This window comes from Aegilops tauschii, chromosome 7 (assembly GCF_002575655.3).
Source record: "Aegilops tauschii subsp. strangulata cultivar AL8/78 chromosome 7, Aet v6.0, whole genome shotgun sequence".
NCBI lineage: Eukaryota > Viridiplantae > Streptophyta > Magnoliopsida > Poales > Poaceae > Aegilops > Aegilops tauschii.
The window spans coordinates 34,828,448-34,845,784 of NC_053041.3; the positions used below are offsets into that span (position 1 = coordinate 34,828,448).

The 17,337-nt window shown below is 45.9% G+C and overlaps 2 protein-coding genes across 2 annotated transcripts; both read left to right on the plus strand.

The window, feature by feature from the left end:
- Positions 1-6,966: 6,966 nt before the first annotated feature.
- Positions 6,967-10,463, plus strand: LOC141026718 (uncharacterized). Its single transcript, XM_073503561.1, has 3 exons — positions 6,967-7,218; positions 8,833-9,858; positions 10,416-10,463. The coding sequence occupies exons 1-3, from the start codon at positions 6,967-6,969 to the stop codon at positions 10,461-10,463; spliced, it is 1,326 nt and encodes a 441-aa protein (XP_073359662.1).
- A 2,907-nt stretch (positions 10,464-13,370) lies between these two features.
- Positions 13,371-14,567, plus strand: LOC109785857 (uncharacterized). Its single transcript, XM_020344448.1, has 2 exons — positions 13,371-14,127; positions 14,410-14,567. Exons 1-2 carry the CDS (start codon positions 13,371-13,373, stop codon positions 14,565-14,567), a joined length of 915 nt encoding a protein of 304 aa, XP_020200037.1.
- Positions 14,568-17,337: the final 2,770 nt, after the last annotated feature.

Consider the following 17,337-nt stretch of genomic DNA (forward strand, 5'->3'; position numbering starts at 1 on the left):
ATAGCTAGGTGAAGATGGAGTGGTGTATTTAAAGGGAGACAGACGGAGAGCATTAATTACTCACAGAACTGTGAGAGCTGATGGAGTATTCATTCCGTCTCCATGTGTTGAATGCAGTGGAAGGGTAGTATTGTTAGGAAAGATGAGATTGCATGCGACACAATTCATTGATCACATGCAAGTGCACATATAGGTACAAGGATGCACTATCTCAACTTGTCTCACAAGCTATACACTATCCGTAGGAGAAAGAAGGCGTCACAAATAAACGACGCTAACCTATACGTACATACACGTTCAACCCCCCCGCCCCCCCGGCAGTCAAAACGTTGCCGGCGATGCAGAGACTGGACCGAAATTCCTCGAAGTTGGATGTTGGTAGCCCCTTAGTCATAACATCGACGAACTGTTGAGTAGTGGTAACATGCAAAACGCGTATCCACCCAAGTGCAAACTGCTCACAAACGAAGTGTATGTTGAGCTCAATATGCTTTGTCCGCCGATGATGAACAGGGTTGGCGGATAGGTAGACAGCGGAGACGGTGTCACAGTAGACGACCGTGGCCTTATGGACATCACAAAGCAACTCCTGAAGGAGTTGGCAAAGCCAAGAACACTCAGCGACAACGTTAGCTACTGCCCGGTATTCCGCCTCAACACTCGAGCAGGAAACCGTGAGTTGTCATTTAGACGACCACGAGATCAGCGAAGGCCCGAGATAGACACGGTAACCTGATGTAGAGCGTTGATTGTCGGGGCAACCAGCCCAGCCGATGTCCGAATAGGCCACAAGGTCGTTGGAGGAGGACGCCGTCAGCGTGATTCCAAGAACCGTGGTGTCAGGAATGTAGCGAAGGATCCACTTCACCAGGTTTCAATGGGAGTCAAAGTGAGCATGCATATGAAGGCACACCTGCTATACGTCATACTGAAGATCCGCGCGAGTAAGTGTCAACTATTGCAGCGCACCGACGGTGGAGCGGTGGAATGCCACATCCGATGCAGGCAAACCGTCAAGGGCAAAGAGCTTGGCGTTCATGTCGTCAGGCGTGGGAGCTGGCTTGCAGTTAAGCATGCCTGCGCGCTCACGGAGCACATGAGCATACCACTGCTTATGAAGAAAGAACCCGTCATCGCACCGTACAACCCCGATGCCGAGGAAATAGTGCATTGGCCCTAGATCCTTGAGGGCAAACTTACCTGGGAGACGAGCAGTGACCTGATGAACAAGCTCAGTAAAAGATGCCATCAGGATGATGTCGGCGACGCAGAGCAAGAGATATGCAGTAGCAACGCCCTGATGGTAGACGAAAAACGACGCATTGGAGGCGTTGGAGTGGAAACCCAGCCGCTGGAGGAAGGCCGCGATTTGCTGGTACCACGCGCGGGGTGCCTGCTCGAGCCTGTAGAGGGATCGAGAAAGCAGACACACATTATCCGGGTGAGCGGCGTCGACGAATCCGGGGGGCTGCTGGCAGAACACTAGCTCCGTGAGGTGGCCATGAAGAAATGCGTTGGAGACATCCAACTGATGCGCATGCCATGCATGAGACACCACGAGCTGTAGAACAATGCAGATCGTGCCTGGTTTAACAACCGGGGCGAAGGTGTCGGTGAAGTCAACTCCGGCGCGCTGCCATAAACCAAGAACCACCCATCGCACTTTGTAGCACTCTAGAGAACTGTCGGGGTGGGTCTTGTCATGGAATACCCATTTGCAGGTGATGATGTTGGCGTGAGGAGGCCGCGACACAAGTTGCCACGTGCGGTTACGCTGCAACGCATCAAACTCCTCTTGCATCTTGGCGAGCCAGTAAGGGTCGAGAAGAGCAGCGTGTGTAGAAGAGGGGACCAGCGAAGGTGACGCGGTCGACGTGGTGCATCACTACTCGTCGGACACATAGCGTGTGTTGGAACGAAGGACACCGGCACAAGCATGTGTTGTCATGTGGTGGGTATCTCCAGAGGAGCCACCGGAAAATGTGGTGGCGAGACCAACGTGGATCCAGAACCCGCAGGCGGCGAGGCGACCGGCTAGGCGGCCACACCCAAGTGAGCCGGTGACCCAGCGGGTGAGGCCGGCGATGCGGCCACACCCGAGTGGCTGGCAAGGTCGCCGTCCCTGAGTAGGCCGACGAGCTCGCTGCGGCCGAGAGGGCGGCGAAGCGGCTGCAATCGAGGCAGTCGCGCCCGTAGCAGTTTCTCATGTCAGGAGGGGGCAACGAAGATGCCACTGCTGGGGGTAACTGGTGAAAGGGAGAAACTTTCTCGTCAAAGTAAATGTGTCACAAAGTGAACACGCCGTGGGAGACAGGATCGTATCACTGGTAACCTTTGGTGTTGGGTGGGTAACCTAGGAAGATGCAAGCAAGGGAACATGGTCCGAGCTTGTGAGGTGCATTGTTCCAACGAACACGGCATTGATGCATGTTAATGAGAAGAGATGTGGTGGTAAGCGCGTCGGGCCAAAACCGAGGTGGCACGTTAGCATGAAAGAGGAGGGTGCGGACGCATTCATTGAGAGTGCGGAGCACGCGTTCAGCGCGGCCATTCTGCTAAAATGTGTATGGGCATGTGAGGCGAAAGATGGTGCCATGTGATGCGAGAAGTGTACGAACAGCGAGATTATCAAATTCTTTTTCGTTATCGGTTTGGTGTGCAAGTACAAGATGACCAAAGTGTGTGGAGACGTAAGAATAGAATGCCGTAAGAGTCGTGAGCGCATCAGACTTGCAACATAAAAGGAACGTCCACACATAATATGAAAAATCGTCTAAGATCACAAGGTAATAAAGATAGCCAGAATTACTCGTGATCGGAGATGTCCATACATCGCTATGAAGTAATTGAAACGGAAAAGAAGATATGGTGGTTGCTGCACCAAAGGGAAGATGAAAATGCTTTCCGATACAGCAAGCATGACAAGTGTGATCGTCGATCTTACTACATGTGAAGGAGAAACTCAGAAGAATATGACGAAGTGCAGCTGAATTGGGATGACCCTAACAAGCATGCCAAAGGTCGACCCCGGCGGAGATTGTGAGTCGGGCGGCAGTGGCGGTGGAGGATGAGTGCACCGGGTAGAGCTCGTCTGGGCTGTCACGTCGGTGAAGAACCATCCGGGTACGGGCGTCCTCAACAAACAAGCCGATTTTGTCAAATTCAACGGTGACAGGATTTTCACGACTAAAAGAACGAACATAAACAAGATTCTTGATTACTGCAGATGAAACAAGAATGTTAGACATAGATAACGGCATGGATGTAGAGGGAAAGGAACTATGACGGATATGTGTGATAAGTAGAGAAAAGCCTTCGCCGACTGTGACGCGAGTGAAGGTGATAGATATAAGTCAGTCATCTTTTTGAACAAGCTGCTACCTGAAGTTTACACCCGTCTTTGCCCAGCATATCTAATCAAATTTGGGTTCAGCAATTTACGTGTATGATTCGATTTGCTTCCCCCTTTTGTTGGTTAAAGTGCTAACCTACTAAAGCTACAAATATAATTTTAGCACTTACAGTACTGTCATTTATTTTGACCATAATCATATATAGAAGTACCAGTACCTGCATGTTTATGGTAATTCATTATTAAAACATCACTGTCACTTATTTATTAATTCATAATCGCAGCTGCAGATGAGATCATCACTGACAGTTTTGCAGCATTCATTATGAAAACATCACTGCTGAAATCCCATAGCACTTTGGTTGAGAACTCGTGGCTTGCTAGCTTCCTCTGGCGGCACAGGAGCTCGGTGCAGTTCACCCACCAGGTGTTCGACGGAATTCCGAGGTAGACATGTCACAAAATGCGTCCACCCCCCGTTGGGTGCACCGGCACACCTAAATGAAAAAACTGAAAAATACGTCCGCTCAGCCGACCAAAACGGAAACAACGCAGGTAAAATGAGCGTCCGTTTGGGTCACTACATTGGAGTTGCCCTGGGGGAGGAGATCTGGGGAGCCATGATCAAAGCTAGCTGCTGCTTGCTGAGAGTAAGTTTACCATCTTATATATGTGATCTGCACTGCCACTGTCTACTTATTTCGATTTTGTCAAGGTCTCCGTGTTCTAGGCTTGGAGAGTGACCAGAACGTTTCTGTACATGCAGGCTTCTTGGCAGTCTTCTATCGTAGGGAATGGACAGCTGCCTATTCATTTGAAACTATCCAGATGGCTCAGAAGAATATCGCCGAGGCTCTGATCTGTTGTCGGACGCAAATTTTTATTTGCAAATGTTGAGTTTCACAAGACTTGCGCAGATCATTTTGACATGAAGGCAAGATCTCGATATGTGTATCTCTCACTTTACCCATGTTACACGGTTGATTCAGGATGACCAATATTGACCTTCGGATTCAACAAAAAACCGGTACCCGGGCAATCTGTCGCTGACATGTGGGCACAGACCCACAGTGCTGGCTAGTATAATTGGCACTGTGTCTGCGGAGTTCGGGCTAATTCCCTGATTCTAATGCCGAGTATTGCTGCATGTTATGATCATTTGCATTGTTTTATACGTACTTGTATATGGCAAATTGCATTGACGGCAACACCTAGGCGCCTATGCCAACCTTTTATGTGACTGGGGGAAGAGTCCGCGTCTTTGGTGGATGACAGTGGCTTGCTGGATAAGAATGTTGTAATGTACATGATATTATGATTCCAGAAGATGCGCTGGGTGACCAGAGGATTCTCTCCCACTTTCCGACTTTTGAACCCTAATTCGTGTCCCAGCCACCTTACTGGCTTGTGTGATGACTGATTTTGGCGCACTAGTGACTTGATTCAGCTTGAGTTCCCTGTGAATCTTAGCAGTCCCACCTACCCAAGTTTGTCTTGGAGACACGTACCACCGAACATGTCGATAGAACCTGTGATATAGTGCTTGCTAATGCCCCGATGCCTCCTATATCCTCATCATGTCGGTACATATCTCTGCATAACTTTCATAATGGTATACTTTATTTTTATTGTTGCCACCTATCTTATGGGATTATTTATACGCCCAATAAGAGAATCACTACTATAATTACTTTAATAATATTTCGAATTGTAGTAGTTAGAACCCGTGGATAGGGGCCGGATGCACGGAGAACATTACTCACACAATTGTGGAAGTTTGGTGGAGTCTTCATTCCTTCTCCGCGGGATTAATGCTCATGGCCTGCCCTAGCCTATATGTGTGGTCCTTCACATGGTGGTAACTTGGTAACCACTCAGACATTGAAGCGATGTATGAAGTTATTGGGTTGACTTGCTTGACCTTGTTGTATATCTCCTTGTGTGGCCCCTTTTGTACAACACGTCCCCTCTATTCTATGTCTCCATTTAAGCCTTCTCCGTCTTGTACAATCCTGGCCCACCCAGCCCCACACGTACTGTTGCATCTGGGCCCTGAAAGCGAAATTTCAGTGGTATTTCCTTTACCTGGCTTGTTTTGGCCCGCCCAGAGAAGTGGCTGAAGCTCCGCCACTGCTCAAGGTTCATTTATTTTTGGCACCCTGCATCAACTTCCTTGTGTGCAGTGAAACAGAGCATATTTTTTGTAAACAAAATAAAGGATGTGCATGCAACGAGTACTTCTATCTAGGCCTGGATGATTTAACATAATCGGTCATGTACCTGCATGCCTCATCGGATCGACCGTACACATCAGTTGATGAGAAAGCAACCTGATAGGGGATTTTGCCGGCTGGAGCGTCTTCCTTTTCTTTGCATCGCTGGAGATCTCGAACAGCACTCATACCAAGAGAGAGGAGGAAGGATGTTGCTGCCGGGTATTCGCGGCATGTCATGCCGGCAGAGATGGCGCAGCTGCCCTAGGGCAACTTCTCTGCTGTTCCTTTTTCCCCGGCAGAAGAGGTTGGATCTGTTTTTTCATAAACAATTAGTGCATTCCATGATCAGTAAAAGAGAATGATGGGAATCATGAATAGTGATAATATAAAATTTCTTATTCTTGAAAAACAATACCAATATGTGTGTTTATCCTCAAGAAATCTTCATCATATCTAATGATGGCCAGGTTGCCAACAGTAAGACTACAGAGCACGTATTTATATTTGTATTGAAGCTGATGGGTGTTTTTTTTGTTATAGTTAATTTTTTGCTAAGATTTTATTTTATTTGAGTATGAGTAGTGGAAGTCTTCTTAAGATTTGAGTTGAATGAAGACAAGGAAATATTGCATTTAGTTGTGTTTTCTTAAGATTTGAGTTGAATGAGTTAATGCACGACATTGTTTTAGGAAAGTGTCGATTTGATTGATTTATTACATGTGTCAAATGAGCCACTCCAAATTGGTTGTGCTGGAGCGAAAGATCGCCTGTAAGATGTTCGTGGACGTAACATAGTAGTGGTGGGATGTGAGGCGAGACTATCAAGTCCACTTTAGGAATAGGGACACATATTTGTATGTAGGATGGTTTCGTTCAGAAAGATGCTCCTGAGATTGCATTCTTGCTCTCTTATCTCTACTTTTAATGAAGCAGTTGGTAGTCTCGCTTCCAGGTTTTTTTTCGTCCCACCTTCCATGGTTTATTTTTTGGTACCTTCTCCCACCTTTGCTGGGTTTTTTCGTAGATTTTTTTTGTCCCCTCCCCCCACTTCATCGGTTTATTTTCGCGTCACCCTCTCACACAACGAAAGAAATCTGAACAGATCAGAACTTTTCATACTGGCGCAAGTTATTTAGTAATGTAGAATCAATCACGAACAATCTCTAAAGATCAAATCTAAATTAATTAACCTTACCTTAAATCACTCAATCACATTAATTAGAAAACAAATAATTGATTTTCAGAAAAAAATCGCTCAATCACATTAACCCTACCTTAACTCACGGATGGTAATCAATCTCCAAACAAAGGAAACAATACATCGAGGGAGCAGTAAATAAACTCTCTATGATCTTCCCTTCCCTCTCCGTTGTCGAGCGTTCTTGATTCTCGAGGCCGATGCTTGGGCTGCGTCACTGGGTCGCGACGGTACCAGAGGACGAGGGCGGCGAGGCCGGGTGCCGCGGCACCGCGTTGGCCCCGGCCGGTGAAGGGGGCGAAGAAGGGCGGCTTCCCTGGCCCTGGGAGTTGGTGCGGTGGAAGCGGCACTTGAAGGACCCGGCGTGGGTGGCCGGCGCGCAGACGCACTTGGAAGCGGGCCCGTGGCCCGCACCGAACGGCGCCGACGCCGACCCGGGCCACCTCCTCTGCGTATTCTTGGAGCTGTGGCTGGCCGATTTACATGAAATTAATTCCCTCAGTTGTGGTGGAAAATATAATACACATAATTCATATTGTTATGCACTAGCGTGTGTGTGAAATAGATGGATTATGGTCCCGTAGCCAATAAGATGGATATGTGTGTGTGTTAGAGAGAGAGGGAGAGGGGGAGAGAGAGTGAGGAAGAGGGAGGGAGAGAGTGCGTGTGTGAGGATTTGATGGTAAAAAAGGTCGCCAATGTCACTTGATATGTATGAGAATATTAATATTGAACTCTTAAAGTTAATGTGGCCCCGTTGCAACGCACGGGCGTTCTTTTAGTATACTCAGATTTGGAGTACATTCTTAAAAAAAATTAACATGTTGTACATTCTTTTAGCGACAATGTAATCTAAATCGCAACATTGTTCTCTTTCAGCTTTAGGCTAGAGTTTCACACACAACTTGCCTCAATGGCGAAGCCATGCTATAACTGTGTAGTCGCTTGACTACACAGGTTTCTCGTACGACATCGACCCCCACATCTGCATACCACGTCGTTGAACCAGGCAACCAGGAATATTTAATTACACAGGCCCATCTATTCTCTTATTTTTCTTCTTGTGTAACAATTAGTTGGGCCACTATTGGGCCATATCGCAAGAAGAAATCCAAAATCCCTTAACTGATCGCACTAGTTGATCTTGATCCCCAAATTACATGATCTCGTTGGCTCCTTCACGCATGCCTCTCCAATGACCGTGGGCGGCCGCCGCAGCGCATCGCCTTCAGACTTGCTGTCCCGGACTCCCGGCGCCGGTGATCTTTGGCTGGACTCTGAACGTGAGACGTGAGTAACGACCACGTTAGGCCGTCAGGCGAGCCGCGAGCGGCGTACCTGCGGCTGCACACGAATTGTCCGTCTGAAACTCTGAATCAATCGATCAATACTACTGCACTAGTCTGCACTCTGTATCTGATCCAACACAACTACACAAGGCAAGGCCCTCCACTTTTCTACTTCTACTTGTTTGTTTTATGTGCAAAAACAGCAATACAGTTCATTATTTTCCAGATTTTCTCTCACTAGCAATATTAAGATTTAGGATGTAGGAGATTATTTTTATTAAGAATAAGAATTGCATATTTCCCTTTTCTTAGCAATAGATTTATTTTGTCAGGTCATTGGTTTGATAAATGGATAAATTTGTGAAGAAGTGGCATTCCAACTCAAATGTTGCAAATACCACACAGCAGCAATCACCTGCGAATGAGGAAGAACAGACTCCTATTGATTCTCGAGCCGCTTTGGAACGTGTGTTAATTAATAGCAATGCAAGGCCGCGCCCAGCTAAAGAAAAAGAGGAAGTTGATACATCTAATCTTCCGCCAGATCCTGCAAATCGCATACCAATTTTCCAGTACAGTGCCAAAGTACGTGATGATGTGCGAAGAGCATACCTCCTGAGAGGCCCGTTCCAACCAACAGGACATGCTTTCCTTCAAACAGATTTCAGTGGAGTTCAATGTCGTTTTAATGAAGAGTGGTTCAAGGATCACAAGTCTTGGTTGGAGTACAGTACAAAGGAAAATGCAGCATTTTGTCTTTGTTGCTATTTGTTTCAGAATGAAAGTCTAGGCCATGGTGGTGGAGATGTATTTTCAACAAAGGGGTGGAAAAGTTGGAATAATGTAAAGAGATTGGATATTCATGTTGGGGGTCCTTCAAGTACTCATAATCAGAACATGAAGAGATGTGATGATCTAATGAACCAGAAGCAATCCATTGGAGCTGTCTTACACAAGGGAACAAAGAAATCCAATATAGAGTACCAAACTCGGCTGATTGTGTCAATAGATATTGCAAGGTTGCTTCTTGTTTTGGGCTTGCCATTTCGAGGTCATGATGAAAGCGAGTCTTCTTTGAGGAAGGGGAATTTTCTAACTTTTTATGAGTGGTATGCTGCACGTTGTCCGGATGTGGCTGCTGTTGCTTTGAAGAATGCTCCTCAGAATTTAAAGTTGGTTTCTTCGACTATCCAGAAACATATTGTGAAAGCTTGTGCGATAGAAACAGTGAAAGCATTTGACTTTGTTTTCATGATGCACTTGATGAAGGCTATACTTGGGATTACTAATGATCTAAGCGTTGCTTTGCAAAGGAAGGATCAGGACATTGTGAATGCCGTGTCGTATCTTCACACAACCAAAAGAAGGCTACAGGAAATGAGAAACCAAGGTTGGGAAGGTATGATTAAAAAGGTTACTGATTTTTGCATTGAACAAGATATTGAACTTTCTGATATGGATGCTATGCATATTCCCCGAGGATCGAAATCAAAGCGTAAGGTTCAAACTGATGGCATATCAAATAAGAATTACTACCAAAGTGTGATGTACGCCATTATTGATATGTTACGTGTAGAGATTGATGACCGCTTTAGTGAAAGCAGCACAACCTTGCTTCTTGGGATGGCTTCTTTGGATCCTTCTGATTTGTTTGCTAATTTTGACAAAGAAAAAGTGTTAGCAATGGCTCGTTTGTATCCAGATGATTTTGGGAGTGAAAGCAAGATTGAAGATCTTAGTGTCCAACTTGATAACTTCCTTGAAAATGTTCGTGATGATTCAAGAATCTCCAATTTGAAAGGGGTTAGTGATCTTTGCAGAAAACTGGTCGAGACAAAGAAGTACAATACCTTTCCTCTAGTATTCCTTTTGGTAAAGCTAGCATTGATCTTGCCGGTGGCGACGGCAACAGTTGAGAGAGCATTTTCCGCAATGAAATATATCAAGTCTGATTTGCGCAATAGAATAGGCGATGATTTCTTGTACCATTGTCTCATAACTTATGTTGAAACCGATGTATTTCAGTCTATTAGTACTGATGCTATTATGCATACATATCAATGTATGCATCGTCGCAAAGTACTACTGCCATAGATATGTTGGTTTGTAATAAAGGTACGATGTTTTTATTCCTGTTTATGATCTATTTTTTTTATTAGTGAAGCTTGACATCATATGGTTTTGATCCTGGCACCGCCACTGACTTGCCTATGAATATTCGCTTAGCTAGTACTATTTTCTTGTAATCCGGTCGTCACGAATGAAGCAGATGTTTAAAAAATATCAAGGATAAAATTCAGAATAGAAACTTGTAGAAGATGAAGCTTTACCAGCTAGTCTGATGTGGTTCTATTGTACAGAAAATCAAGATGTTAGTCTTGATGCAGCGTATTGCCATTGAAACGTAGCATATTTTTTCTCTGTCTGAAAGCATGACCTTTTCAATTAAAAGAAAAATGCTATGACAGTGGAATGGACTATATTTGTTAAGATGCTGAAAACGAAGCATTCCACTAGCTAGAACTGCATGGGAAGCAAATAATCCGAGGACTGAAGAGCCATGTATGCTCGTCAGCACCTACCCACGACGTGGTCGCTGCAAGGGAGGTGTAGAAAATCGCACCGCCCCCACAACCAGACAGCAGCCAACTAGCTAGGGATCACAATCGCAAGGTACCCTCCACTCCACACTTCACACGGCGGTGGTAGAAACTAGAAATTCCATCCTTCAAGCAATGAGCTCCACCACAACTTTACCATCAAGCAATGATGTATTCGTGCACCAATTTTAAAAAACAGGAAGAATGTATGAATTCGTGCACCAATTTTAAAAAAACAGGCACCTTTTTTCAATTCCAATTTTTTTCATTCCGAATATTTTTTGACATTCCGAACTTTTTTTTGTAATTTCGAACAATTTTAAAACTTTGAGAAACAAAATTAGATACAAAAAAGAGAACTAAAAGGAATAAAAATGGAAAATAAATAAACATGAAAAAGGAAAAAAGATAATGAAAAAGGAATCAGATAACTAAAAATAAGAAAAAAAACGAAAAATAAAAAATAAAAAATAAAAAAATCAAACCAAACCATAAAAGAAACATCAGGAAAAAATAAAAATAAAAAACCAGACATGGAATGGTGAAGGTTCCCAAAACCGGGATGAGTGAAACACGCAAACGGGCCGGCCCAATTAATCGCGTGCCTCTGTACGTCTGTTCGTTTGCACGACTACTTGACACAAAGAGCATCGTATATGGTTTTCCCCTTTAGCGAGCGTATATATTTCCTGGGTCAGGGCCCTTAGGCCGGGCCCCAGGCCGTCGCCCCTACTGCCCTGGGCCAGGGCCGTCCTGTGTGAATGATGAACCCACTTTGGTAAATTTATTTCTAATTGTCAAAAAAATCTAAAAAAGGCTCACGCATATATCTTCACATTCTAAGTGCGCGTAGAAATTTTCATAGAAAAACACCTTTTTCTTTGGCCTGTGCAAAAAAGATAAAAAAATTGCCGTGAAATGATGTTTAGAAGAATTGAATTTGTCCTTTTTGCGGAGGCAAAACCAAAATAGTTTTTTTTTTCACAAAACATTACGCCACGCCACATGTTGCAAAGATGTGCGTGGAATTTTCTTTTGAAATTTTGACATTTTAAAACGAGATTAAAATACATTTTTTGAAAATTGGGTTCATATGCCCATGGGTTCAGCACGTTCACCCTCAGGTAGGGTGTAGCTTATTCTAGAAGCACCAAAAGAACTGGCCTAGAACGACTAGGTAGTTGAGGCGTATATACACTCAGGTAGGGTGGCATCTTGGTATATCCTCCACATGGACACCGTTTCGTTAGGTTTTGGCGATATCGGGGCGACTGCCCCGCCGCCGCCGCCACCGCTCGCCCGGCCGGCCGTCAGGCATGCCGGCACCGTTGCCACATGCGATCCTGGATTGCATGGTGGCCCTTTTGCGGCTCCGTCCGCCAGTGACTCGGAGGGACGCGGAAGCGGAACTCTCGAGAAGGTTTTCTCCAAGGCTAAATCGATGCGATCTGGGAAGTACGACGGCGCACTGCATCTGTTCTCCAAGTCCGTTGACGGCATGAACCTCATGCTTGGCGTGGATACTGGCTCTACGGAGAGATATATAAAGATGTACAGGGTTCCTATTTTGGCACAGACGGATCTGAGAGCGAGGGAGCCGCCTGACCGTACAACGACGTACGTCTCCGAAGGCGGTCTGGGCATGGACAACATGACGATGTCGAGGGCAACACCTACTGCTCCGTTGCTGATGTTCCCTATGGTGAACTTGGCGACTGGTGGGGGCGAGAACGGGACACCTGATGAAGGGGTTACCCGCCCGAAGCTAGCCACCGAGGAATCCCTGGATCATGTGGTGGCGAGCCCAGACCTGCAGGCATCGGTGGATCAGGCTTTGTCCAAGCGGGCTAAGGTGCTAAAGTTTCAGCTAGCAAAGCAGCAGCCAGAGTGCAGCAAGGTCAGGGAGCTTGCAAATAACTTTGATCAGAAGGATGGAATTAGTGGGGAAATTCCATGGCTCAGGCAGTGTGCGCATGAGAACAAGAAAACATCTGCTCCTCTGTGCTCTCAGGAGCTGATACCTCCGCTGCGTGAATTAAGTAACCTGGTGATCATGTCCTATGGTGAGGGGAACACGGAGATGTTTAATGCTGAACTAATTCTGGGTAAAAGGACTACTACAAAAAGGAAACAAGTGGTGAACCAGACAGTGCATGACAAGATGATTGTGCTGTATGATGAAAGTGCAGTTGGAGGAGTACAGAAGGGTAAGCTGGGGGAGGAGCAGGAAGGTCAGCAAGACGATATGGAAGCGACCGGCCCAGGGGCTGCCGGCAACCTGACGGGGCCATATGTGGCGCCCCGTCAGGAGCAATGAATTGCTTAAGCTGGAACTGTCGAGGGGCGGGGAACTCTCGTACAGTTCGTGATTTATCGGCTCTAATTCGAGCCCATTCCCCAAGTTTGGTGTTTTTGTGTGAAACTAGGCAGTCGAAGGAAAAGATGTATCATCTTCGTAATCGCTTAGGTCTTCGTGGTTTTGAGGGAGTTAGTTCTGGAAACAGTGGTGGTCTAGCACTTTTTTGGAATGAGTCCATACACGTTGATGTTCAAGATATGAATAAAAGGTGGATTGATCTTTATGTTCGTGTGTCTCCGGACAGCCCTCTTTGGAGAGTTACCTTTGTTTATGGTGAACCTCGGTTCGAAAATAGACATCTTATGTCGGATGGCTTGAGGCGGCTACGCTCAAAAAATGATACTCCATGGCTGATAATGGGGGATTTTAAAGAGGTTCAGTGGGACTTTGAGCACCTTTCGGCAACACCTCGTGCACCATCTCAAATGTTGGCCTTCCGAGATATGCTTGATACTTGTGGATTAGCTGATCTGGGATTCTCTGGATATCCCTACACGTATGATAATGGTAGAAGTGGCAATGCAAATGTGCAAGTAAGACTTGACAGAGCGGTAGCTGATCTTGCATGGCGTAACATTTTTTCTGATGCAGCGGTGCAACACTTGGTATCACCATGTTCAGATCACTGCCCTATCCTTGTGCGTTGTTTACATGAGAGTGATGACAGGCCGAGGATGTGCTGTAGGTATGAAGTCATGTGGGAAAGGGATCCGGGCTTAACCGAGGTAGTGGATAAAGCATGGAAGGAGCAAGGCGTGATCCATGGGCTGGCTGATGTTAACAAGGCACTCAATTTGGTTATGAAAAAGCTTCAAGGCTGGAGCCGAAAGAAGTTTGGAACTGTTACTAGGGAGCTAGAAAAGTCAAGGTCGCGATTGGAGGAACTGATGAACATGAATGCAGACCGCGCAGAAATTAGGAAGGAAGCAGATCATATGAATGAACTCCTCTACAGAGAGGAGATGCTTTGGAGGCAGAGATCACGAATTGACTGGCTTAAAGAAGGTGACAGAAACACAAAATTCTTTCAGCAGAAAGGTGTGTGGCGAGCCAGGAGAAATAAGATAAAGCATCTGGTTGATGATGAGGGGGTAAAACATGACGACCAAGCAGGTATGGGCCGGATAGCCATGGAGTATTTTCAGCAACTTTTTGATGTAGAAACTGACTTGAATCAAGAGGCTGTAGTCCACCTGTTTGAAAAGCTAATTACTGATGATATGAATGAGAAGCTTTGCCAACCTTTTTAAGAAAAGGAAATATCCGATGCGCTCTTTCAGATGGGACCGCTTAAAGCACCGGGGCCGGATGGCTTCCCTGCAAGATTTTTTCAGCGTCATTGGGCTGCTCTTAAGAAGGATATTGTTGCTGCAGTTCAAATGTTTTTTGATACAGGTCAAATGCCCCAAGGCGTCAACACCACCACCATCGTCCTCATCCCTAAGGTGGAGGGAAGAAAGCTTGCTGGACGTGCATGGGTGGTTGCCGCGGGGATCCTCCGGTGTTGGTGGTTGGGGCCACGAGATGTGGTTCTCGGGCTGCACGGTACATGAGTGTTGCCGGTGCTCCGATGCTCGATCTCGATCGTGCAGTGTGGCACGCACCCATGGAGAGGGGCTCGGTCCTCTGCATCTGGCTGGCTTAGTAGTGTGTCAACGAGCATCCCGTCCGGTGCTGAGGTCTATAGTTGCTGGAGCGGTAACGTTTGCAGCGGCCTGCCACAAGATGTGCCATGTGGGCCGCACCAAGTTGGGTCCAACAGTCTCTCGCGGTTGGTGGGGATTTATGCATGGTCATGCGACATCTGGGGTCTGCGGTGGCCGGAGCCTTGGCGTCCACGCGGGGTCAGCTGCGGTAAGGCTGCAGTGAGATGTCACTAAGGTGTGGTTTCTGGCGATGTGGGAGGGGGTGGCCGTTGACACGGGCCATTGGAGGTCTGGCAGGACTTGTGCTCGGGTGGGCCTCGTGCGAGGCCATGACGAGTGAAAGCTTGGCTTTTGGGCATTGGCCGAGGCCAGCAACAGAGAAGCCCTCTAGTGCCGCTTCTTAAAGACGTCACATAATGTGTGGTGCTCGTCTCCACATGGACCGCTCCGCGGAAACCCCATATCTCTCTCAAGATTAGAAGACGGTGATGCGTTTGTGTCATGCTTCCCTTTGGGGACATTGTTCTTGGAGTGGTGGCTAGTGGCGGAACGATAGGTGGCAAGTGTGGCGATGTGGTCGTGACGTTGCGACTCGTGCGACAATGTTGGTGGTCGCCAGAGGAGCTGGGTTGTCCCTTTTCATGAAGTCGGAGTTGCGGCGATGTCGGCCAACACGGTTTTAATGTTGTCACGTGATAGGTTGGTTAGGATATGTTAGTCCAAGGCGTGATTTTTTTCTCCTATGACATTCGCTCTCGGAGTCGAAGCTACCTGGTCCTTGACGTGTTTTGCAGGTTGGTTGGCATAGGTCAACGAGGTTCTCGTGTGTCATTTGTTGGGTGGAATGTTGCTCAGGGAGAAGTGATGACGATAACATTGTAGGCAATCTCGATGACTTCTCCTTCTCGGCAATGTGTGTGAGTCATGTGGGTAGCAAGGTCGGGAGCTGTGCCTTATCTGTGGGCACGTTGTAGTGGTTTTCATCAGGTTTCCACAAATTAATCGAGAAACTCTCTTCTACTTTCATAATGAATTGGAGTCCTAAATGTCATGACTTCAAAATTAAAACAAAAAATGTTCTACTAAATTTGGCGAACCAACGATTTGAATCCATCCAACTAGCATTCATTGTTGAAATGGGTGAGTTACAATTTAACATGAGGCTCAAACTAACGTCATACAAAAAGAGTACCCACATTCACATCTTAGGTGAACAGCAGTTGAAAGGCCACGTGAAACTAAGCTCCTAGACGGAGCTTTGTCTTTTGCAAGAAAAAAACATATGGTACTGGGGAGGCCAAGGTTCTTGAAGATGCACGAAACAACCACAACATTTTTGGCTTCCTTCCGTGGCCTTGTCACATAAGGAATGGTAACTAACGAAAGCGCACCAATCATCTAATGAATAGGATTAGCAATGTGGTCGTCATAGAGTTGCACCATCAAAGATCAAACCATTCATTCCTACAATATAACCAGCTACGCTACATAGGGTCCATTTGATGTATAATTGTTTGTGGCCAGTCCAATGACACTAGGGCTAGGTGTCCAATATCATGAAACCTCGCAAGAGCCTAAAATTTTGAACCGCATGGTATGGCAGATATGCGGTTTGCGAATGTCCCGATGTCTCATATTCCTGCATGTCCAACCATTCATCTCTCCCTAGTTCTTTTCCTATGTTCTCCTCTACCTATCTTGGTTGAATCGATCTAATGTTCTGATATATATGTCTGATGAGTGAATCACGGGTTAGAAGTGCCGACATATGAACTATATAGTGTGGTGAGGCACGGTGGTGTTTGTAAAGGAAGAGATGGATTGAAGACATCCACAACCACAAGTGACAGTTGGTGCAGTATTCATTCCGTCTCCATGAGGTGAATGAAGCCCATCGTCTGTTGTAGCCCACAGCTATCGTCCTTTACATGTTGGTAAACATTCATACTTTGCAGTGACACTTTATGTAAGCCAGTAACCCATGATTTCCACCACCCAACAAAACAAGAGCCCACCGGCCAGGCCATCACCCTTTCTTTTTCAACTCATCTGTTGCCTAAATTCGTCCCCTAACACTCATGCACACAATATGTTACGTTGCAAGTGCAAAGGTTGCACACCCTTACGGGCTCGCCAAGAGGATATCATAAACATAGTACTAGTTTGAATTGTTGAAATTTTGGCGCGATACTTAATCTGAATGCTTTGTTGTGTATCAGCCGGCGATCAGGAAGGATAACAATTTTCTTCTTCATAGTAGATGAAAATGAACTGCGACACTGAGACTGAAAACACTACAATTTGGCTTCCTATTTATATTGTAGCTGGATGCCCCTACAATTTCCTATAGAACAAACAATGCTAATCTAAAGATTTCATCAAAAGGTATTAGGGATAATGAAGGGGCATATTAAGCACTTGTATGTTCCGTAAAAAAAAAGCACTTGTATGTTGTAAAAAAAATTCACCAGTTGATGTTTTTCGCTGGTTTTCTTTGAAAAAGAGCATTACCCTCGGCCTCGGTATTGAGCGATGCATACATCCATCTTTATTGCATTATTCAACAAGATCTTACAAAATAAATAAATAAATAGATCAACACAAAGTCGCCTTCCTGATGAAAACCGTCGCCCTACCTACAAGATTGATGATGGGCCCTAACCGTGCGCCACGCACA

What these genes read in the sequence shown, in the direction of transcription:
- LOC141026718 (XM_073503561.1), top strand. Translation starts at nt 6,967, where the DNA reads ATGCTTGGGCTGCGTCACTGGGTCGCGACGGTACCAGAGGACGAGGGC. An exon ending in ACCCGGGCCACCTCCTCTGC is followed by an intron (nt 7,219 to 8,832) that starts GTATTCTTGGAG and finishes TATTTGTTTCAG; the next exon opens with AATGAAAGTCTAGGCCATGG. An exon ending in GAATCTCCAATTTGAAAGGG is followed by an intron (nt 9,859 to 10,415) that starts GTTAGTGATCTT and finishes TCTATTGTACAG; the next exon opens with AAAATCAAGATGTTAGTCTT.
- LOC109785857 (XM_020344448.1), top strand. Translation starts at nt 13,371, where the DNA reads ATGGGGGATTTTAAAGAGGTTCAGTGGGACTTTGAGCACCTTTCGGCA. An exon ending in AAAACATGACGACCAAGCAG is followed by an intron (nt 14,128 to 14,409) that starts GTATGGGCCGGA and finishes TTTTTGATACAG; the next exon opens with GTCAAATGCCCCAAGGCGTC.